Here is a 22,724-nt window from a genome sequence, read left to right as displayed (position 1 = left end):
GCAGAACGCTTCCCTTCCGTCAGGTCTCCACGCACATGTTCCTGCACAAGGAAGCTTACCCCACCCTTCCCTAGACTGAGCTGGGCTGTGCTCCCTGCATACCCGGCAGGTCCTGGCCCTGCACTCATGCCCCTGTATCACGATAGCGTTTGGTACCATCTTCCCCACTGGACCACAGGCACCTGAGGGCGGGGGTGGTGTATTACGTAACCATCATAGGACTCCAGCACAGTGAGGTCTCAGTAAACGATTTATGAGTAAGCTCATGGAAAGAACAAAGTAAACTTAGGAATTTCTACTGTAGTACTGACCCTTTCGTGAGTTAGTATTGTGGCTCCAAAATTGTGGCTCCAAATTCATCTGACAGAGAATATTAACATTAATACATTGAAAAAGCTTTGCGTTCTCCTGTTGAAAGTTAACTGGAATTTGAAGCCTGAAAAATACCAACAGATGAGCTAGCTGGGGGTGGGTGAACCTCCCATAGATAAGGGCACCCTTCAGGTCCAGTGTTGTGCAACCGTCTGCCTTGAAGAAAACTTTAATCCTAGAGTATTACCACTTGGACAGACCTATAGACTTCCAAACAGAGCTTCAGATAAGTCATGAAGCCAAACACATTTAGTAAATTGTATACAAACAGCACCGATCCCCACAGAATGAAAATCATCTGTTAACAGAAAATCATGTTTAAAGTTCTCAATTAAAGACTCAAACATTAAGCACTTTGTAATCTGATTAGCAGCAGACGGAGAGATGACTCCTGCTCATGTCTGCCCGAGGGCAGTAACGAATCCGTGAAGAACTGACGAGTCACCTCGTTCTTCGCTCCACAAGAGATCATTTTCCCAAGTTTCCAAATTTACTGTCAAGTATGAAAGCCATTCAAAATGATGCTTTGCTTTTCAAAGTGGCCCTATTATAACCGAGAATGCTAGATCTAATACTCTCCCCTAAAGCCAACCACCCCAAGTAGAAGACTTTCTACTAATTCCAGAAATTCAGACTGATTCAGTTCTATTTCGAGGGTAAAAGTTCTAAAATCAGGATCAATATCGGTATGTGTTCCTGGTATTTCATGCTTAGTCTCTTGCGGATTCCTCAAAAAACCATGGAAAAGAACGGGTTCGCACTCGAGCTTGACCATTGATGCTACAGAGTTTCAGCGGAAATGCTTCCTACCCTGTTTCCCCAGATTATCAGCTCTACTGCGTCTTTTGGAGCAAAAATTAATATAAAACCCGGTCTTATTTTACTATAAGACCGGGTCTTATATGATAATAACATAATACAATACAGCGTCTTATTTTACTATAATAAAAGACCGGGTCTTATATTAACTTTGCTTCAAAAGATGCATTAGAGGCTGATTGTCCGGATGGGTCTTATTTTCGGGGAAACGGTATTAAGCAAAGGTCAAATTCCGTTGAATACATGGCCCAAGAAAGCAAAGGGAGTTAAGCAGGCTAGGTCAGAGAAGACAAAGAATAAAAGGAACACTTCAGTTCTCCCTTCAGGCCATCACACATGGGGCCATATGGGACCTGAAACCCACACTCCACCTAAAAGGCAGCCAGCATTCCACAGCCAGTCCACCAAGTGTTAAAAACAAGGGCCTACTACTGCCAGATCTGCTTTTCCAAAGAAAGTTCCAAAATCAAAGATATATGAGACTAAAATTTTAAATGACAACAATTATTTTTTTTTTAATAGTCCAAACCCCCCCCAAAAGAAAACACTCTGGGCAATCATTTTCACTCTCTGATGTTCTTGATTCCAATCTCAGATTTGGAATCAAAATGCCAGCTCTATCAATTTCTAGCTCTTGGTATCTTAGGCCTGTCAATGAAATTGAGCTTCACTGCCCTCACCTGAAAAATAGGGTCATAAACATGAAACACAATAATACTTAACACTTAAAACAATTTCATTGTTACCCTGGTAAGCAAAATAGTTTCCTATAAGAGTCGATCTTACCATCAGTAAATTATCTGCTGGGATCTTCAAAGAACCTAACTGAAAATCCCAAGGAGGTGGAATTCTTAGGCGATTTAGAGCCTTTCAAATTCTGATTGCTGAGTCCTGAGTATTAAAGTCATTAGAAACTAAATAGAACCAACAATACAGAACTAGCAATAGATATTTATTGAGCCAGGAGTGGCTCTTCTCATTAAGAGATCCAGTCACTGTCACTAGTTAATGGCCACAAACAGGCAATAAGGTACACATTGAAGGGTATGTTTCAGGAAAAACGGTGCCAGCTTCTAAAATAAGCTGTTAAACCAAAGGGTTTTAAGGTAAATTTTTCCAAATCTGATAAAATGTCTATTGTCAGATTATAGACTCTCATCCGTTCACACTTCCACTAGTTTTTACACTGTTTTAAGCAAATTACAAATAGCAAACGCAATATTAAGAGTCTGTTAAGAATTGTTTTATTAATACATACACACAAACTGTAAAGCACTAAGAAACTTAAACATCTAAGTCGTAACAAACAGGTGGCAATTCAACATCCAGAGTTGACAGAATGCTTGAGGGAGACTGCAACGGATCTAGAAAACAGGAATTTCTTATTCAATATCTGCAAATACTTGATTCATTGTCCATCCCAACACAGACATTAGTTGTCACTTTAAATGTTCAATTATTTTCCCTTTGTTTATTGAATCCATACCTCCCCACCTCAGCCCTCCACCCTCCCACACACACTCCCTTCTTGGAATGTGGTACCACAGTGCAGTGGTACCACAATGAACCTCTATTTGGAAACAGATCTTAGTAGTACCTGAAACTCTACTGTTCTTAGAGATCCAAGAGCCAAAAATATCGCTCATGTAAATTTATAAAATAGTATAAGTTGTCCCATCAGAACAAATAGAAAACACACTGATGATGGCTTCTGACCACCAGTTTGAACCGAGACCTCAAATCTTGTGCAGTGACAAGATTTTGTCATTCTAGGCTATTGCACAGGTATTAGCTTTGGATGCAACTTGGAATTCTCATTCCAAGCAAGTTTATCATACTTTAATTTATAATTGAAGGAGCTACATGCTAAATTCAATCTTGTTTTGCTGTATCTAAGACTGTCCAGATTCCAGAACGACTTGATTTTACCTGGGCATTTGGAACTAGAAAGAAATACGAACTGAGAACAGTTTTCATTATTCTGAAACCGCATCCTGAAGTGTGAAGGATAGAAATTACTTGTAGGGCCACCCTTCTGCACCACTCCGTCCCCACGGGAATGGAAGTGTAATGACACAAACTGTTTGCAGCCCTCGTAGAAGAGCACTTGTTCACTTACTGGACTCCCACGGTGGAGGGGGCATCTTCAGAGGCGAAGGGGGGCCTACGTGTAACAGCTTTTCAAATTCCCTGTCCTCATCGAGGAGTAAGAGGGGCACTCCACTCAAGGGGAGCTGTGCAATCTGGTGCTCTTCAGGCAGGTCGAAACTCTCAAAATCTGCCACAAAGGGAAAGGATTTTGTCAGGGCAGCAGTTCTCAGCGTGGTCAGTGGACTCCTGGGGGTCCAAGACCCTCTCAGCAGGTCCATGAGGTCAAAACTATTTTTCTCATAATATTAATACCTTTTCCCATGGTGTTGACATCTGCAATGACGGTACAAAAGCAATAGTGGATAACACTGCTGTGCCTTAGCACAAATCGGGGCAGGGCAATAAACTATCTTCAGTAGTTACTATGTTCCTTACTACCATTCAGCTGTAGTAAAAAATGTCAATTGCACATAACATTTTACCATAGGCAGTAAAAAGTATTAATTTTATTAGCTCTCGACCGTTGAGAATATGTCTTTTTAACATTCTGTATGATAAAATGAGAAGTATGCCAGAAAGCACTTCTGTTGCATACACAAGTATTACAATGGTAATCTCAAAGAAAAAGGATTTGGGCAATTATTTGATTTGAAGCTAAACTAGAGGCCTTTTTCCTGGAACACCATTTAGTTGAAAAAACAACTGAAAGACAAACTGGTTACTTGGTTATTTGTTGCACACTTTCTCAGAGGAATGAAAGACGTCTATCACTTCGAGGAAAACAGGATTTGTTGCCAATGATAAAATTCACAATTTCAAGAAAAAAACTATTATTTTGGAAAACTTATCTGTCGTTATTAGGTTGACAGCTTCCTAATACTTAGACTTTGCTAATGAGATCAATGGTGATATTAACAAATGTGCTTTTCATATTGCATAATGAAACATTGCAACATTTGGATAATCTACATTTCCCAATGAACCAATATTCCTAAATGACCAAGGCGTGATGAATCCAAGGACAAAAGATAGATTTGAAGTGCAAAATAGACCGATGGATTTTACGGTCAGAGCATACTCATAAAATGTTCATTGATATGGTTCCAGATTTCACATGGCCACTCTATGTTCAGAAATAGCCACTGATTGATTTTTAGTGTAGTATCAAAGAAAACTATCTATACTTATCTAAAAGACTATTAAAAATGCTTCTCCTTTTCCTAACTACATACCTGCATGAAGCCAGATATTCTTCATATACTTCAATCAAAACAGATGTAACAGATTCAATGCAGAAATCAGAGGAGAATCCAGCTATCTTATAGTAAGCCAAATTAAGCAAATTTTCAAAAATATAAAACCATGCATTATTCTCAATAAGTTTGTTTGTTTTGGAAAAGTTATTTTATGGTTTAAAAAAGTTATTTATGTGAATGTAATAGATTTATTATTTAAAATTATTAATTGGTTAAACATCTCAATTTTAATTTCTAATACAGGAAATATAAACGAAACATACAACCAAAAGTTCTTTGGGGTCTTCACTAATTTTTAAGAGTATGAAAGAGTCATTAAATAAAATATTTGAGAACCACTGTGTTAGTTATTTAAAACAACTAATTTTTCTTGAGAGTAAAAAAAGTAAAACTTAAATATTGAGTCTTTCCTCTTTTCAAGGAGGGTAAGCGTTTTCTCAAAAGATAAGAACAAAGAACCAAAATTTGGGAAGTGTGAAAGTTCTCTAAAGCCTAACAACTAGGAATTCATCTGTTCTTTTTGAAGCCTGGTAAAACCCAGAAGTCAAAAAGGAATTAAGTAATAGTGACTATTTAATTTAAAACCCACTGCGTTGTAAAGGAAACCACAGACAGACAAAAGACTCTAGAGAAAGAAGTGTGCAACACAACAGGGAGAGAAAAGAGAGAGAGAGAATCAAAGGAAAACAAAGATACAAACAGGAAGTTACTAAAAGAACTCAAATATACTCACACACACACCCCAATTTAAAACAAATTAGATACCCATTGCCTTTCTGATAAAGATTAGAGTTTTAAAACGTGCAGTTAGAGAAGAGGGAGGAGGCAGGCATCCTCATCCTTCAGTAATTTATGCTCCTATTTTAAAGGGCAACTTGGCAATATCTCCTCCGTGAAAGAGCATACTGCTTGTAGTCCTCTGTCCTGGTCAATATGCATAAATCTACCCCTTTTTCATTAATAGCTGAGTGGTAATCATTAGTATGGATGCACAACATTGTACCAAAATGTCATCACACACCCTTCGAGACTCAGCAATCCTTAGTGTACTCTCCAGATACACTCACAAATGTACAACAATATGATTTCCATGATACTAATTGCAGAATTGTCTGTAATGTATAAAAGTCAGAGACATCCTGGATATGACTCGTAGAATGACTAAATGCCCTGTGGATGGAAGGGCAAAAAAAAATCCAGCTAAGAAATCTTCAAGGCCCTGCATGATCTGCCCCCACTGCTTCGCCCGTACCCTTCACTCTGCCTTTCATTTCCCAGACCCACTCCAGTCCTGCATCTATCTCAGGATCTTTGCACACACTTCTGTGAACAATTCCCTTGCATTGCCCACCCCTCTTCACCTAGCTATCTCCTTATACCTTCTACTTTGTTGTCACACCCTGAGAGAAAGCTTTCCTGCTGTGATAGGCTAGGTTCAGTTCCCCTTACCAGGCCTGTTTTCTCTTTGCTCACACTCAGTGAGAGGCTTTGCTCTGTGTTTGACTTTCCAAGTTGTGGGCTCCCCTCAGGGTGAGACCCATCTTGTAAACAAAGCCCACCACTACTTGGCAGACAGTAAGCTCTCCTCAAATGTAAGTAAATTAAAGCTTGAAAAGCAGGTTCTATCATAGAAAATATTTCAGATACATGTAGCAGGTTGCAGGAGTAATAAAAAGCACATGTCGTCAATGGCTACATGGATTTTTCAGGCATTGCTCAGGCTTTTATAAAGCCCCCTTTCTAAAAGGCTTGCTAGGATTGTCCACTTTAAACTCGTTCAAGGTTACTGAACTCATCTTCTCTCCCTTTTAGGTGGTAAGTTTTTTTAGGACAGGAACATTGTTCTCCACATCTCTGCTCTAATTCTCCATCTAAGATGATACCTTACAAATAAACACACCAATATTTGTTCATTTTTGTTCAAAGCAACCAGGTTCAGACAGTCTCGTTGTAGTTCTAGGTCACGTGTCATATTCATATCCATATCAAGTTACAGCTGAATTGAATTCTAAGAGAAACTCAAGGCTACAGCATTTTTGTAATACCAAAAGATACTACCTAGAGGATTGAAGGGAAAGAATTTTTCTATTTCTGGATAGGTGTCATCCGAGGCAGGAAGCGAGCTTTTTGCTTTAATAGTCTTCTCTGTCACCTAAAACAACCCAAGAAAATATGAGTGAGAGTGGAAGTCTTGCCAACTGATTAGTACCAGAGACCATAGTAGGGTTTCTTCAAGACAGGTGAAGGCTTCACCACATTTTGAATTTTTTTCAATTTCATGCTGACTTCTAAGAAATCATAATCCTTAGGTTCTCATGATTACACACAAATACAATTCAGCAAGCAATTCTAGCAGCATGGCTCAAGAGTTAAGTGTGAAATTGAAGTATTAGCACCTGTCAGCATAAGTCATCAAGGATGCAACGTGCAAGTAATCAACTCAATCAATCAACCCAACAGAGGCAGAAAGGGGAACGAATCACTCAGGAGAGCCCAGAAGCCATTTTTGGCTTTTGGAAGTGTGATTTTTCCATCATGTTACCTTAATTATTTGCTTCATTAATATTAAAAACAAGTTTATGTTCCTTAAATACACACTGAGTAAAAGGGAGGTAGCAATAGACAGTGAAGGATTTTAGAAGCCCACAATGGATAGATAACTCCCTGGATTGACAGATAAGTCTGGACTGACAGGGAGGCCAAAATGGAAGCCTGCATGTTCTTGATTTAATCATACAGCAAGTGTGCATACCTAGAGGAAATCCCGAGGGCAGAGTTTCCCACAATTTAGTTCTATGTAATATTCTCATTATTTTTGCCATATCCTTCCAATACTTGCATTTAACATTTCTCTCTTAACTTAATTCAGTTTTTTAAAAAGACATCCTTGTCCTAAACCACGCTACGTGTAAGTCTCAGTTTGATGCAAAATACTAGTTGTTTTTTCCTGATTCACATTAAACAAAACAATTATTCAAATAAAGTGTTAATCCACATGCCGAAGTCCTCTTTCTCAGTCGGGGATGCACCGACCTATAGCTCACGCACAAACACAAAGGTCAGTGTGCCAGCAAATTATCCCCTAACAAGCTGGTGCTTGCTCTGGGAGGTAGGGAGCAGGATGGCAGCACCTGAGCTATTATATCAGCAACGTGACATCTTGCAAAGTACCTTCCTTCTCAATAAGTTACATATGTGTAAGTAGAGGCATGCATACCACATTTTATCAGCCTTCACTTTATTGTACTTCATAGGCCTTGCTTTTTTTTTTTTACAAATTGAAGGCAAGACCTTCTGCCAGCAAAAAGATGACTCATTTTATTGCTACATTTGCTTTATTATGATGGCCAGGAACCCAATTGAAACATGTCTGAGGCATGCCTACCAACCAATCGGCTTCAAAACATTAGTTAAGGGCAGGGGAGGCGAAAATATTCACCAGCTGATCTCCAGGGACAGAGGAAGTCCAAAGATAGTATGATTCTCTTCCGCTAATCTCTGTTTGCTGGCCAACATTTGCCCTACTCAAAGGAAAGAAAGCCAGATAGGATACCAATAGTCATTTTAAGAGTCAAAAGTGCTGAAGTGTTTAAACAGTGTCTTTATAGCCAACCCTTACCTTTTTGGCAGAGAAGGTTGTCTGTTTCTGTTTGAGAGGTCCATTAGTCTTTACTGACTTTTCTGTAGCTCTGTTGACAGTTCCCAAAGCCTTTCTGGCAGCTTTAGGTAAGGCTGGTGGAGCACCAAACATTTTGCCAACACGTGGAGTTGAATCCTGAGATCTCCCATCTAAAGCTCTGACTGCTAAAAAAAAAAGTACCATAGGGTAATTCCGGCAGTAAACAGCTGAGCAACTTGAAGGCTGCCCGTGTATATAAACTTGGCCTAATTCTCACCCCCAAACTCAACCCCCATTTTTGACGGTGTACCCTCTTAATCTCATTCAGATATTGAATATAAAAAAGAGACTCAGTACAAGCATGTTGCAACAGCAGTACAGGCATACCCCGGAGGTATTGCAGGTTCAGACCAAAACCATAAAATGAATATCGTAATAATGCGAGTAATAATCCTTTTGTTGGTGGAGGGTCTTGCCTTCAGTTTGTAAAAATTACAACATCTTGCGAGGCACAATAAAAGGAGGTATGCCTGTATTCAGTAAACTTGACTCCAATTGCAGACAAAGAACATAAAATGCCTCCCTAGGCTACAGGCCACATCCACAATTGACTCACAATACCTGTGTATCTGATTGCAGCCTGTATACTTACAAGGCCCAGACCCCAGCTTCAGCCGGTCCTTAGGAGCCACACGGGTGCCGGGTTCTCCATTTTCCTTATCAACAAAGATCACAGTAGCCATTCTGGATTAACTAGGGGTGTGAAATACATGTTAGACCCTGGGGGTTATGGAAGACGATTGAACCTAAGGTGTAGCACAGACCAAACCTCCCACCCTGGGCACGTCCACGCAAAAACAAGGGCTAAGCAGAGGGAGCAAAACCCGATCTTGAGCCAACAGGCACATAATCCAGCTCTTAACTCTTGAAGCCTGCGTCAGAAGCTCTAAATTCCAGAAGAGTTAGCGGTTTAGGGCTGGCAGAGGCCCTGGTATTCAAGAGAACCGAACCGTCGTGGGTCACGGGTGAAGTCCAAGGGCGCTGCTCTACCCGGCTCGGCGCTCACCGACTACGAGGGGAAGACCGAAGCCCCCAGGGCCACTATCCCCGGCCCCCTGAATCCGGCTCCCGGTTCCCGGTCCCCAGCCCACTTCCTTCCTCGCCAGACCCCTACCCCCAACCCTCCCAACCACTCGCGACCTTTCCACTCACCGTCGTTAGGATCAACAGCCAAAATCATCCACTATTCAGCCTCCAGCGGTTGCGCCACGCTCGGCATTTGAACCACACATCACGTTGCTATTGGCTCATCCACTAAGGAGGCAGGACCGGAATGGGGCCGAGGCTCCCAGGAAGAACCAATGGGAGGAACCTAAGCTCCTTGGGCTACGCCCCGAAAGCTTTTTTCCTAGAACTTTACAGCTTGGCTTGCCGGGAATAAAAAAAATCAAAACTCCTGACACCAAAATCATGGACTGCTAGGAGTTTTTTAAACCCGTTCCCCACATAGATAGAAGGGGAGTAAATATGGTCTCCAATTCCAAGACATATAATAATTATTATGATTCTTATGATATCAAAATAACAGAGTTTTGTTTTGTTTTCTTGAGACACTTGGGTGGACAAGACGTTGTGAAATGAAAAGATTGTGAGGTTCCAAAGGTTAAAGAGAAGTGAGAACTATTTTCCTAAAGTCTTCAACTAATCAACTATTCAGCCAGAGAGTATATAGATCAGATCAAATAATAAAGAAGAGGCATCCTGAAGGAAAGCCATTGTAGTCTTCAGAAAAATAACCGAGGAAAAATGGATACATAATAGTTGTATTTCGATTAGAGATATGAAAAAATACATATACAGTCAGGTGGGGGCAAACAACCCATATTAGGGCTAAAGAACACTAGCAGAGCAGAATTAAACATTAAGAAATGCAATTACAGATAGATCAAACAGCAATATCTGACTCATTCTGTTATGCTGTGATTAAGAATGGATTAATTATTCCTTAATTGCAGGGCTCCCCTCAACATTTCAGGCTAAGATGCTGCTGTTTTTATCATAGCGACAGGAATCTCTGGCTTAGGGAAAAAATGATGATCCTAATAATACCTAATTCAGGCTTTCTTAAAAATTCTATCATTTAATAGGAACAGAGCTAGACATGGTTCTCAATATATGCCAGCTTATTGGCCATTCTTCCCTGGTAGTATTTAAGGACCAAAGTTGATCGAACATTCGATCAACAAATACTCAGACAACAAATATTCAAACATTAAATCAACAAATATTCAAACAACAAATATTGAATGCTGGACATTGTGCCAGCATCAAGAAGATCCTAATTCAAGGTGAAGAAAAGGACAAAAATTCATGCATACCTTTATTGCCCCTTCCCTGTCCTTTTTCTATTTTTCCCCACCCCTCCCCTTATTTTCTCCCTGCATCTCCTTCTACGTGTCTCAACTCCACATTACATCATTGGCACCCAAAAGTGCTCACTTTGAAACTAAATCTGTACAACACCTACAACTTCCAAGTGAGGATTCTCTATCTCCTAAGGTCTTTGGCTGCAAGGTTTGTCTCCCCAGGGTAAGCCTTCCCCTTACAACAGAAAGCACTGCACTGTCTCAAGGTCATGCAGTAACTGTAAAATGTCATAATCACTGCCGACTTGAGTGATTACTGTTTTCTTACTAACGACGCCTCTAACCCACCTTGTTATTCCAAACTATTAGTAGAGATACCAATTGCTAAACCACCCTCACCTAGATCCTAACCAATCCCAGTGTACCCTAATCCGGATTTACAAACCATGACCCATCCATATCTGATCCCGGCTTCCTTAGACCTTCCTCAGAATAAATCCTCCAAGGGTGGAAACCCAAACCTTACAAAAGATTCTTCCCACTGGTCCAGTTTTTCCCTGGTGGTTTTAACTTAACAGGCCTCAACACTTCCAAGCAAATTTCGATAATTGTTTTAAGGAGATAAAAACCAACTGTGGTTGATTCGCTGACTACTCACTTTCAGGCTATTCTCTGACACCTTCTATTCCTTCATCTATTGCCCTGTAAAATCAAAGTTAGTATCTATGGTCCTAAATTCTAGGCACTGCAAATTTTTAATAAGGAAAAAAATAAATTATACTCTAATGGACTATCTTATTGAGGCAAGAATGTTAGCTATTTTCACTTTTATCTTTGAAAGGAATACATGTTATTTTGAAAAAGAAAAATTTTTTTAAAGACCAGAACAGAAGGGTGGGGCAAGGGAGATATTAACAAAAGAATCATTTTGGGGCCTGGACAGTTTTGTTTTGTTTTTTTCAGGTGGGGGCGGGGGGAGAGAAGAATGGGAATGGTTTTCATCATGCAGATGGCCTCAATAATCAAGGGAATGCAATAAATTCCTAACCAAGGCCTTCCAGTGGGTCTAGCCAATATACCTTCCAACAACTCCAATTAAAAAGATAAATGATTATAGAAGGCAGGGCCTGTTCTTTCTACGTCCTGAGAAAATTATAAAAATAATTGCTCTGGAACCCTTCTCAAGACAGCTAACTCCAGGTGCTTGCGGACCCTACCTTCTCTGTATATTCTCTCCACTTGATGTAAAACTGTTAATCTTTGAGTGTACGTAACTAGAACTGCTGATGCATAGCTGTTTTTCTTTGTCCTCCACCCTACATAAACATCCTCTCACTTTATGCTAAAGTTGGAGCACTGTTTCAAGGCTTCTTGGAACTCGGCTCGCAGGCAATGTCGTCAGATGGGTCAAATAAATCTCTTTTCTTAAACCTACCAAGCTTCAAGTTTTCTTTTCCTTGACATGCCCGACCAGAAAATTCCAGACTTGTTGATTAAATTACATTTCTGGGAGACAATGAAACTAATTAAATCTTGGACGGCGATTCCCTGGAGGGTTGTAAGCATGAATGGTGGGACACGACAGGATCAAACGTGGATTTTGAAAAAAATATCACCGCAGTGCGGACAATTGATTGGAAGGAACCAGAAGAATGGCAAAGCTCAAGATCTCGCGAGACCAAAGACTCATGGGAGCCGTAGACCCAAAGAGTTGTTAATGCGCATGTGTCCCGCGGTGGCTGCCGGGAAGGGCTGAAAACAGGAAGTAAACATTGGCGGATTGGCTTTGTTTCTATCCAAGGGATTTGGGTTCGGCTGCGGCAGGACTAGGTGAGGAGTTATTTTGAGAAGATAGGTGGGAACGGCGGGCTGGCGGGCGCCGTGACGGTCGGGGGTGAGCGGGCGCCGAGACGGGGTGGAGGTCGGTACTAGGGGAAGCAGGTGAAGCTAGAGAACCCCGGAATATGGGCCGAAAGCTTCTGATTCTTAAGTTATGTCCTAAGCGGGGGTGATGAACACCAGGTTGAGGAAGGAACAGGGAACGCGGACCGAAAAGGAAGCCGCCGTCCTAAGCCTCGGATGTGGTGCTTTGGGCCCATCAGACCAAGGACTGTGTCTTCGGTGGTTTTTAGAGTAAAATCTATAAGATGCCAGTGGCGCAGCACTGCCAAGTATGATGGCTGTTAGCTGCTTGTGGCTCTTAAGCAGTTGAAATGTGGCTCGTCTAAGTAAGTGTAACATCCATATGAGATTTTAAAGACTTAGTTTATTTTTTTCTTGTGGCAAAGTAACATGTTGGACATACTGGGTTAAATAAAATACTGCAAAAGTAACCTTACCTGTTTCTTTCTATTGTCTTAATATGGCTACTGGAATTTTTAAAATGACGTCTAGGGCTGGCATCAGATTTAGTAAGTAGGAAAAAGTAATAACAATAAGGTGGTAAGATTGAGAACATAGAGAAGTATATGAATTTGAATGATACTCAGAAAGTGAAAATGACAATTCTTAATGATGAAATGGGCATTAACTGGAACACTTAAGGAAAGGGATGGATGGTGATATTCATTAAAAGGAAACTGTGGAAGGAGACTAGATTTCATAGAGAAGATGGTGAGTTTGAATTAAGATTTGTTGAGTTTAGGTGTGTCTGAGACCTGTAAGTGAAGATGCTGTGAAATAAAGCAATTGAAATATGTGTATCTGAAGCTCAGATAAAAGGTCTGGAGTAGAGAAATAAATTGGAGAGCCAATGGCAGTATATTGTGGCTACTGAAGCCTTAGAAATAGATGAGTTTGTCTACTAGTGGAGTGATGAAAGATGCTCTAAGACTGAGCCTTGCAGAATCCAAAATTAAATAACTAGGCAAAAATGGATAAATCTGCAAAGGAGGCAGGAGGAGTAGTGAAAGGGGTACAAGAAAATCTAGAGCAGTATAGTGTCCCATAAGCCAAAAGATAAGAATATATCAAAGACAGAGAACAGAACTGAAAAAATGTCCAATGTATGTAGCATATTGATCACTGATAACTTAGTGGCAACTAACTCTTCAGAGTGGTAAGGGGTGAAAACTAAATTAGAGTGGGGAGGGAAGCAGAAGATGAGGAAATAGAGGCAACAACTATAAATAACTCTTAAGGCATTCATTCTTTAAGGGGAACAGAGATCAGACTCTGTTGACCCATTAAGGGTTAGTGTGGTAGAACAGTTTGACCCATACATAGTAAGAGAGGAATTCAGGAATGTGTATGAGAGAAAATCTTATGAAATTTTAAATACATGTGTGTTTGTCTCTCCATTTGTAAATTAGAGTTGAGGGAGTAACTACGACAGTAGAGACTTGTTTAGCAGAAAGAGAACAGAGAACCTTCCCTTACAAATACTATGAAAGAATAAGAACATAGGAAACATTTATAACCCACCATGTGTGTTATTAGAATGTACTTTTGACAGTTTCATTGATGAACTCATGAAGGCCTAGTTTATATTAATACAGATTCCTTCCTTTTCATAGAGGAGGCCAGATAACCATGTCGGCTGCAGCTGTAGATGCAGTTAATACTGCCCCCCTGTCGGGGTCCAAAGAATTGAGTTTGGAGGAACCAAAGAAGATGACCAGAGAGGACTGGAGAAAGAAGAAGGAGCTAGAAGAACAGCGAAAACTGGGTAATGCTCCTGCAGAAGTTGATGAAGAAGGAAAGTAAGTAATTTTTTGCATGATCTGTTCATTCAGAATTCAAATTCATGTCTACTTGGTTTTTCAATTCCTCATCCTTTGACAGGAAGCTACCACTTATATCATGTGTGTTTTTTTTATTACTCATTTTATCAAACTCATATTTGTAAGGTTTATTAATCAAATCATGCTAAAGAACTTACAATGAACAGCTATAAACCTTTTCAACCCTTCCCACTCCCTGTCCGGCTCTACAAAGTGACTGCTTTTAAATCTTTCTATTTTTGAGTTTTTTCTGGCTGATACCTCCACATCTCTACATAATATACCTAAACCATTATTTTAATCAACTCCAAGACATTATCAGTTTATCTCTTGCTCTGATACAAGATTTAGCTCACTAATATACATCCCTGTATTTTTTTATCTCTCTTCCTCCTTCAGTTATATCACTATTCTTAATTTGTTGGAAATTTTTAACTCTAAATATCTTTAATTTTTCTTATTATAGAGATACCAAGCATATCCTCTCCCCCCTACCGCACTGCAGTATCTCTATTAGATTCTGTATAGACTACCTTTAGTAATTATAATATCATTTATTTTAAAACTTTATTCTTTAAAAATCTTTTCTGCTTTATTACAGAGACATCAACCCTCATATCCCTCAGTATATTTCTTCAGTGCCATGGTATATTGATCCGTCAAAAAGACCTACTTTAAAGCACCAGAGACCACAACCAGAAAAACAAAGGCAATTCAGCTCCTCGGGAGAATGGTACAAGAGGGGTGTCAAAGAGGTATGTAAGCAACCTGTATATACATCCGTGTGGAAATGGAGATTTTATTTTAAGAATTTAATGTAAGAACCTTTAATACAATACTATATGAAATAGAAACATTACATAGCCTTTTATCTGGTATTAAAATTCACAATGCGTATTACATTAGCTTCTGCATTTTCTTTTATATGTTTTATTTTGCCGAAGTCCTTAAACTTTCTCATTATAAAACTGTAGAGACTAACTGGTTATCCTCTTAATGAATAAATCATTTCACTAGACAATATAATAATGAGAGCCAGGTAAATAAAATATTTTCCTTATTTTTCTTTATATCCATTTATAGAATTCCATAACTACTAAGTACCGCAAAGGAGCATGTGAAAATTGTGGGGCCATGACACACAAAAAGAAAGACTGCTTTGAGGTAAATTCACCTTTGAGAATTTTGGAAACTGTTGTCGGAGAGTCTTTCTGTCTTCATTTCTTGTCAGAAAACTTAACCCTATTTTTCTAAAATTATCTGTACTTAGGTACAAGTTAAATTAAAATTAATTTGAGTGAAATTAGTTCAACATCACCAAATTTTTCTGCTGGAAGACGAACTGATAATTTTATTGAATAGACCATAAAGTCCTATGGTATGTCCACACCTGCTCTGTAAAGATTATATGAAATTTTCCTCTGGGTTACAGATACTTAGGAAAATTTTTAATGTGTTTTCCAGAGACCCAGACGAGTTGGAGCAAAATTTACAGGAACTAATATAGCTCCAGACGAACATGTCCAGCCTCAGCTGACCTTTGACTATGATGGGAAGAGGGACCGGTGGAATGGCTACAATCCAGAAGAACACATGAAAATCGTAGAAGAATATGCCAAAGTTGATCTGGTGAGCAAAATTCCCTGCCTTCCTACTATCCTTAAAGAATGGATATTTTGCTCTATGTCTAATGTGGTAACTCTATTTTCTGAGTCTTCAAGCAGTTTAAAACTGGGCATTTTTATTGTAGTAGCAGTAGTAATCCTAATTGAATAGTGAAAATAACCAGTGTGCTAGCCCTATTTGGCAGCATTTTTTTAAATTGATTCTTGTATTGTCCTTCACTCTTTGATTTAGGTTGCAAAAATTACTAGAAGCATGAGAACAGGTTAGTGTCCAAACCCCTGGCTTTCTGAGGTTATAAACTTGATTCCCAGACTGGATCCTGCCCATGAGCCTATTTGACAGTCGTCTCAGAGCATGTTAGGGTGGTAGCAGGGGACGAGGATAACTTGTTTCAGAAAAAAAGAATGGTGTCTTAATTCTGCCTCAACTTTTTTCTGTTACAATTTTACCTGCTCACTCCATTCCTTAAAAACCGCAGTCACACTGCCCTTTTTTTTTTCCTAAAGGGAAGTTAACATTTAAAAATCATTGGATTCCACTTAATCTGAATTTCATCTTTTCTTAAACAGTGAAATATATTGTAATCCTGGGCCTGCCTGGCAAGCGTCAGTCATCTGGAGTCAGGTGGCAACGGCCCCTTTTGCACAGGGCTTGCTCTCTACAGTTTTTCACCAGTGCTGTCTGACTCATTTTCCATTAATGCCTGGTTCAAACAAGAGTTTGTAACTCCTTGTTTTTTAGACAGCCATAGGTCTAGAGCTACAAGAAACCGCAAAGAGATGACCTTGTCCAGTGACCTTTTCTGAAAACAAATTTAGTCTTTTTTTTTTCCTAATTTTTTATTGGGGAATATTGGGGAACAGTGTGTTTCTCCAGGGCCCATCAGCTCCAAGTCATTGTCCTTCAGTCTAGTTGTGGAGGGTGCAGCTCAGTTCCAAGTCCGGTTGCGGTTTTCAGTCTTTAATCTTTAGTTGCAGGGCGTGCAGCCCACCATCCCATGCGGGAATTGAACCGGCAACCTTGTTGTTGAGAGCACGCGCTCTAACCAACCGAGCCATCCGGCCACCCCTCCGGAAGCTCAGCAGCAGCTCGTTGTCTTCAATCTAATTGTCTTCGATCAAAGTCTAGTCGTGGGTTGTGGAGGGCGCAGCTCACTGGCCCATGTGGGAATCGAACTGGCAACCCTGTTCAGAGCTCGTGCTCTAAACAACTGAGCCACCCAGCTGCCCCAAACTTAGTCATTTTAAATGCACTACAATAATTAAATGTTTATTTGAATGTTGTTAATAAATCTCAAATGTTTCTTTTTTTGTTAGGCAAAACGAACACTGAAAGCCCAGAAACTCCAAGAAGAATTAGCCTCAGGAAAATTAGTAGAACAGGCTGTAAGTAATAGAATGATCTATTTTAAAATGTCAAATCTTAGTAAACAAAAACTAAAAACTGAAACAAGAATTCATTTTATGTATCTTCTGTTATATCTTTTTTTTTCTGGTATATCTTTGGACTTGAGAAAACTAGTGAGGGTTAATGAAAATGGTATGCCTAAAATGAACATATATGAAATTGAATATTTATTGGGTACATTGGTCATTTAATCTTTCTATTACCTTTATGTGATTATGATCCTATATCTAAAAATTCTCTAGAAATTTTCTGGCATCTAATAAAATTAACTATTTAACAATGACATACTTGTATTCAGAACTTATATGCTCATTATAAGTGAGAAATACGAGAATTTGTTCAATTAGATTTGGTATATTATCTTAACTATGTTTTTAAAGTGTTAAATAATCAGTAGATGTAGTAGAATAAAATGACAATTTTTTTTTTTCCTTCTGTCATGATGCAGAATTCTCCAAAACACCAGTGGGGAGAAGAGGAACCAAATTCTCAGATGGTAATAAATATTTGCCTTATCTGGGTATACATTGAAATTTTCAACTTCTGATGGCTAATATGATAATAATATATTATTATTATTACTAATTATATTAATAAATAATAATAATAGCTTTAAATAATACAAGTGAATGAGGGTATGATTAAAGGGGAATGAAAGGAAAAGAAAAACTAGATGCTGTTCTTTTTTTCTTGCTCATTTTTCCCCTCTTCCTCTTTCAGGAAAAAGATCACAATAGTGAAGATGAGGATGAAGATAAGTATGCAGATGATATTGACATGCCTGGACAGAACTTTGACTCTAAGAGACGGATTACTGTTCGGAATCTCAGGATTCGAGAAGATATTGCAAAAGTAAGCCTGGCCAACTTAACGTACACGTTCAAAAAATACTTCCCAACCTAAATTTCACCTAGTTGTTTAGTATCTGGGCAGTAGGTGGGTAACATAGTCATTCCCAAATTAGGTACCTTCTGGTTTTTTTCTCTTCATCTGTGTCCCAGGATGCATTCACACGTTAAATTGATTATGGTCAACTCCTAGTCTGCTGAAACTTTTTTAGATGGAAGTAAACATTAATGCAGTCCTTAAACATCTTTCTGTTCTAGTATTTGAGGAATTTAGATCCAAATTCTGCTTACTATGATCCCAAAACGAGAGCGATGAGAGAAAATCCCTATGCCAATGCAGGAAAGAATCCAGATGAGTAAGTATTGAGTTAAATGTACAGATTTCAAGATTGGCGGGGGTGAGGGCAGCTTTTAATTGTAAAACTGAATCTGAATTAAAATACACATCATCTATGGCTCGGTCAGAGAAGAATTAACTATCCTTAAAAAAAAATCAACCTCTGAAACAATTCTTTTTTCAATTTGTATTTACAGAGTGAGCTACGCGGGAGATAACTTTGTTAGATACACAGGTGATACCATTTCGATGGCTCAGACGCAGTGTAAGTGTTTGTTGTATTGTCAAGGCATTTTATATCAACTCATAAGAAATTTGGGGGGAAAAAGAAATTTGGGGGCATTGTTTAAAAACTAGAGCAGTAAATGTAGCTGACTGCTCATGAAGATGTTTTTCATTGCCACAGTGTTTGCATGGGAAGCCTACGACAAGGGATCTGAAGTACATCTGCAGGCCGATCCTACAAAACTAGAGCTATTGTATAAGTCCTTCAAAGTCAAAAAGGAAGACTTCAAGGAACAGCAGAAAGAAAGCATCTTGGAAAAGGTAATTTTGACCAAAATGCTAAAGAAGAACATTCCTTACAGTTGAAATACAACATACACAGAGTCCCTTTTAGTCCTTTGGGAATAGTCCTTTCCTCTTATTGACTTAATCCATGGGCAAACAGTAATAATATAGCTGTATTTCTAAGCTTTTGCAGCAAAACAAACCACCCCAAAACTTAATAACTTGCGAAACATTTCTTTTTACTCATTATTCTATTTGTCAATTGGGTCTCCTGATCTGGGCCTGCTTATCTGAGGCTGGAGGATCTAAGATGTCCTGACTCTGGTCTAACAGTTACTAGGCTGATTGTCCTACGAGGGCGTCCTCTGGAACAGCTCATCGCTTCCCATGCTGGGCACTCATCCTCTAGTAGGCTCGCCCAGCTTCTTTCCATGGCATTCTCGGGATACCAGAGACTAGTAACAAAAAGTATGCCCCAGGAAAAAGGCCCGCAAGTGCTTTCCGGTCCTTTGCTGGGGTCACACTTGCCAGTTTCCCATAGGCCAGCACAAGTAACATGGACAACCCCAGATTCAAGGAATGGAGACGCAGACTCACTCTCGAAGGGAGGAGCAGCAAAGTCATGTGGCAAATGGGCACAAGTACAAGGATAAGAGGAACGTATGGCCACCTGCAACAAATTAGTGGCAACTGAGACATCTTTTATTTGGTGGCATTTTTTTTTTCACTGTGTCTTACATAACAAGGTCCATAAAGAATATTTCTTTAATCTTTTTGATTGGAAATAAATCCTTCAGTAGAGGTTTGAGTGCACATCTTTGTTGTAAAGTGGATTTAATAACGTTCACTGTCTTTTTATAATAGTATGGGGGCCAGGAACATTTGGATGCCCCTCCAGCCGAATTGCTTCTAGCTCAGACAGAAGATTATGTGGAGTACTCCAGACATGGGACTGTCATTAAAGGGCAGGAGCGGGCGGTCGCCTGCTCCAAGTATGAGGAAGACGTGAAGATCCACAACCACACGGTATGTGCTGCATCAGAGCCATTTTGCTCTATATTACAGTTTCATGTTATAACGTCATTATTGAGTCATGGCTGTGCTTTTCTTTTCTCTTACCTTTTAAGTTTGTTTTGTGAAATGTTTCCAAAAATAGAAAAAATGTAAAAGAATGTTCACCCACATACCCAACACTAGATTTAGAAATTTTTTACGTGTTGCCGTATATGCTTTATCTAGATATGTGTGCATGTATGCATGCTGAAATACATATTTCTGTGTATACATACTTTTTACATTATTTTTTTGATTGAAACATTTGGAAATTACAGATAGGACGTTTCACCAATAAGCACTATATCGTGTATTTCCTAAAATGAAGGATATTCTCTTTTGTACCTACATTGCGTTTATCGCACTTCAGGAAATTGACAGTAACTCCTTAGCAGCATCTAATCTCTAGTCCTTAATCTCATTTTCCAAAATACATCCCCAAATGCCTTTAAATAGCTATTTGGAGTTTTGTTTTTTGTTTTTGAGTCAAAGTGTATTTTGATTGTTATTTGGTTGTTATGTCTCTTTTATCTAGAGTGTAGCTCTCCTATTTTCATGACAGTGACTATTTAATAGATCAGGCCAGTTATCTTATAAACTGGCTCATATTCTGTAGTTGACTGGTTTCTAGAGCTATCATATAACTTATTCTTCTTTCCCTTGTATTTTGATAAACAGGAATTCAGATCCAAAGGATCTAAAGGCTTAATTGTTAAATATTTTGTTAATTTGTTAAATATTTTGACAGCACTTCAAAGGTGATGCAGAGTACTTCATATTGTATCACATCATAAAGCATATAATTGTCACTTACTGTATTATTGAAATAACCAGTTGTCTCTCTAAGTTAGGGGTTAAAAGCATAACTACCTATAGGAGCCAGGGCAGTAAACATACATGAGTGAAGTGATCCAGGAAAATTGTATAAACTGTAGAACAAAAACCCTGTCTTGCCAAGTGGGAATGTGAGCACAGAATTTCCTAGTCCTTAATTTTTCAAGAGAAGACACGTATCCTAAATTATTTTATACATGTTAGAAATAGAATATAAGATCACTGTAACTGTAATGCCTGCTTCTTATACTTGAGGTCTGGCCGGCCTTTCCCTATTAGCTAGCCCTACAATTAGCCCTAGTTCAGGTTGCATTTTAAGTAATCTCTCTCTCTCTCCAGCATATCTGGGGATCTTACTGGAAAGAAGGCCGATGGGGATACAAATGCTGTCACTCTTTTATCAAGTATTCCTATTGTACTGGAGAAGCTGGGAAGGAGATTGTTGTAAGTAATTGTTTTCTAGCTCTTAGACCTATTAAACACAGCTCTTAACTCAAAATCTGTATGAAACATGCTTTCTCATGTTTCAAATTTTAACATTTTCTTAGATGGTTGGTAACTATGATACTCAAGTCCAGTTACATGTTTTCCTACAGAATTCAGAGGAATGTACTGTAAATGAAATAACTGGAGAAGAATCTGTGAAAAAACCTCAGACCCTCATGGAGGTAAGTCTATAATCATTTGTCCTGAATTTTTAAATCCCAGAGGAAGGACTTTAAAACTTGCACTAGAGCATTGTTTTCACAATAACACTATGTTTCAATCCTCCCTGTCAGATACATCAGGAGAAACTAAAAGAGGATAAAAAGAAAAAGAAGAAGAAGAAGAAGAAGCATAGAAAGAGCAGTTCAGAAAGTGATGACGAAGAAAAGAAACATGAAAAACTGAAAAAGGTACTTTGTGAAGTCTAAATAGTGAAAGTGACAACAGTATTCTTTATTGGTGGCGGACCTTAGGAAATTATCTAGTTCTAGCTCCCAGCTCATTTTAAAAATGAGGAAACAAGGCCCCATTCTGGGTCATTTGCTCAGGTCACCTTGTATCACATCTAGAATGCGAATGGAGATTTTATGTGTCTCAGTATTGCCTGCTTCGTAGAATATTTGACAAATATCATGAATGCACAGAAGAAATGTGCTTTGTAAAGCTGTAATTTCAGAGTTATTGAAATTATGTTGTCCAGAAAGAATTGCCTTCTAGCTCTATAGTCTGTAAGTTTCAGCAAGTCCTTAGGAAAAGTCAGAATTCCGGTCTCTACCAGAAGCGTCACTTGTGGGCTTCTGTCGGTAAAATGACCGTCATTCAATTTTTGCAATTAAGCAAAAGTGCTTTAACATTGAAATAGAATGTTTTGTGCTCTGTAAAAATAATCATATGAGCCAAATAGTAATTGCCGCTTAACAGGTGTAAGGGCTGACTCCCAAGCTCTTTTAGGCAGTCTAGAATTTTGATGTGGCAGTGCCTATTCAGTAGAGTGTTTTGATATTCTGCCCCTTTGGAACAAAAGCGAACTGATGGAGAGCCACGGTTCTCCTGTTTTTCCTCTCTCTATAGGCACTGAATGCGGAGGAGGCCCGCCTTCTTCATGTCAAGGAGCTCTTGCAGATTGATGAGAGGAAGCGGCCTTACAATAGCATATATGAAACTCGGGAACCCACTGAGGAGGAAATGGAGGCCTATAGAATGAAACGTCAGAGGCCCGATGACCCAATGGCCTCTTTCCTTGGACAGTAGTAACTAGTCACAGACGGTCACCCAAGATAAAAACAGCTGATGTGATACTCTTTTTAGCTTCTTGCTGATTGTAGGTGGAAAAATCAGTATCCGCAAGCAGATTTTAATAAAGCTTCCAGAAGTCTCA

At 39.1% G+C, this 22,724-nt stretch overlaps 2 protein-coding genes across 3 annotated transcripts; one reads left to right on the top strand and one right to left on the bottom strand.

Annotated features, from left to right (window-relative positions):
• Nucleotides 1-2,412: 2,412 nt before the first annotated feature.
• On the bottom strand, nucleotides 2,413-9,471 carry PTTG1 (PTTG1 regulator of sister chromatid separation, securin). 2 transcript variants are annotated; one of them, XM_033095607.1, is made up of 6 exons: nucleotides 9,370-9,471; nucleotides 8,810-8,910; nucleotides 8,158-8,339; nucleotides 6,597-6,690; nucleotides 3,311-3,469; nucleotides 2,413-2,555 (listed from the first exon to the last, which is right to left on the bottom strand). In XM_033095607.1, exons 2-6 carry the CDS (start codon nucleotides 8,898-8,900, stop codon nucleotides 2,476-2,478), a joined length of 606 nt encoding a protein of 201 aa, XP_032951498.1. In that variant the 5' UTR covers nucleotides 8,901-8,910; nucleotides 9,370-9,471; the 3' UTR covers nucleotides 2,413-2,475. The 2 variants fall into 2 exon arrangements, with proteins under 2 accessions (XP_032951498.1, XP_032951499.1); XM_033095608.1 differs by lacking the exon at nucleotides 8,810-8,910 and having other exon boundaries at nucleotides 8,158-8,342; nucleotides 9,370-9,412.
• A 2,772-nt stretch (nucleotides 9,472-12,243) lies between these two features.
• On the top strand, nucleotides 12,244-22,724 carry SLU7 (SLU7 homolog, splicing factor). Its single transcript, XM_033096889.1, has 16 exons — nucleotides 12,244-12,353; nucleotides 14,039-14,224; nucleotides 14,847-15,000; nucleotides 15,329-15,409; nucleotides 15,710-15,874; nucleotides 17,188-17,256; nucleotides 17,727-17,774; nucleotides 17,999-18,130; nucleotides 18,385-18,482; nucleotides 18,661-18,728; nucleotides 18,870-19,009; nucleotides 19,838-19,999; nucleotides 21,200-21,304; nucleotides 21,457-21,528; nucleotides 21,640-21,756; nucleotides 22,418-22,724. Exons 2-16 carry the CDS (start codon nucleotides 14,055-14,057, stop codon nucleotides 22,595-22,597), a joined length of 1,761 nt encoding a protein of 586 aa, XP_032952780.1. The 5' UTR covers nucleotides 12,244-12,353; nucleotides 14,039-14,054; the 3' UTR covers nucleotides 22,598-22,724.

The sequence above is a fragment of the Rhinolophus ferrumequinum genome, chromosome 24, assembly GCF_004115265.2.
Source record: "Rhinolophus ferrumequinum isolate MPI-CBG mRhiFer1 chromosome 24, mRhiFer1_v1.p, whole genome shotgun sequence".
Classification (NCBI taxonomy): Eukaryota; Metazoa; Chordata; class Mammalia; order Chiroptera; family Rhinolophidae; genus Rhinolophus; species Rhinolophus ferrumequinum.
Note: the sequence above shows the minus strand (reverse complement) of the source record. Positions and strands in the feature narration are given on the sequence as shown.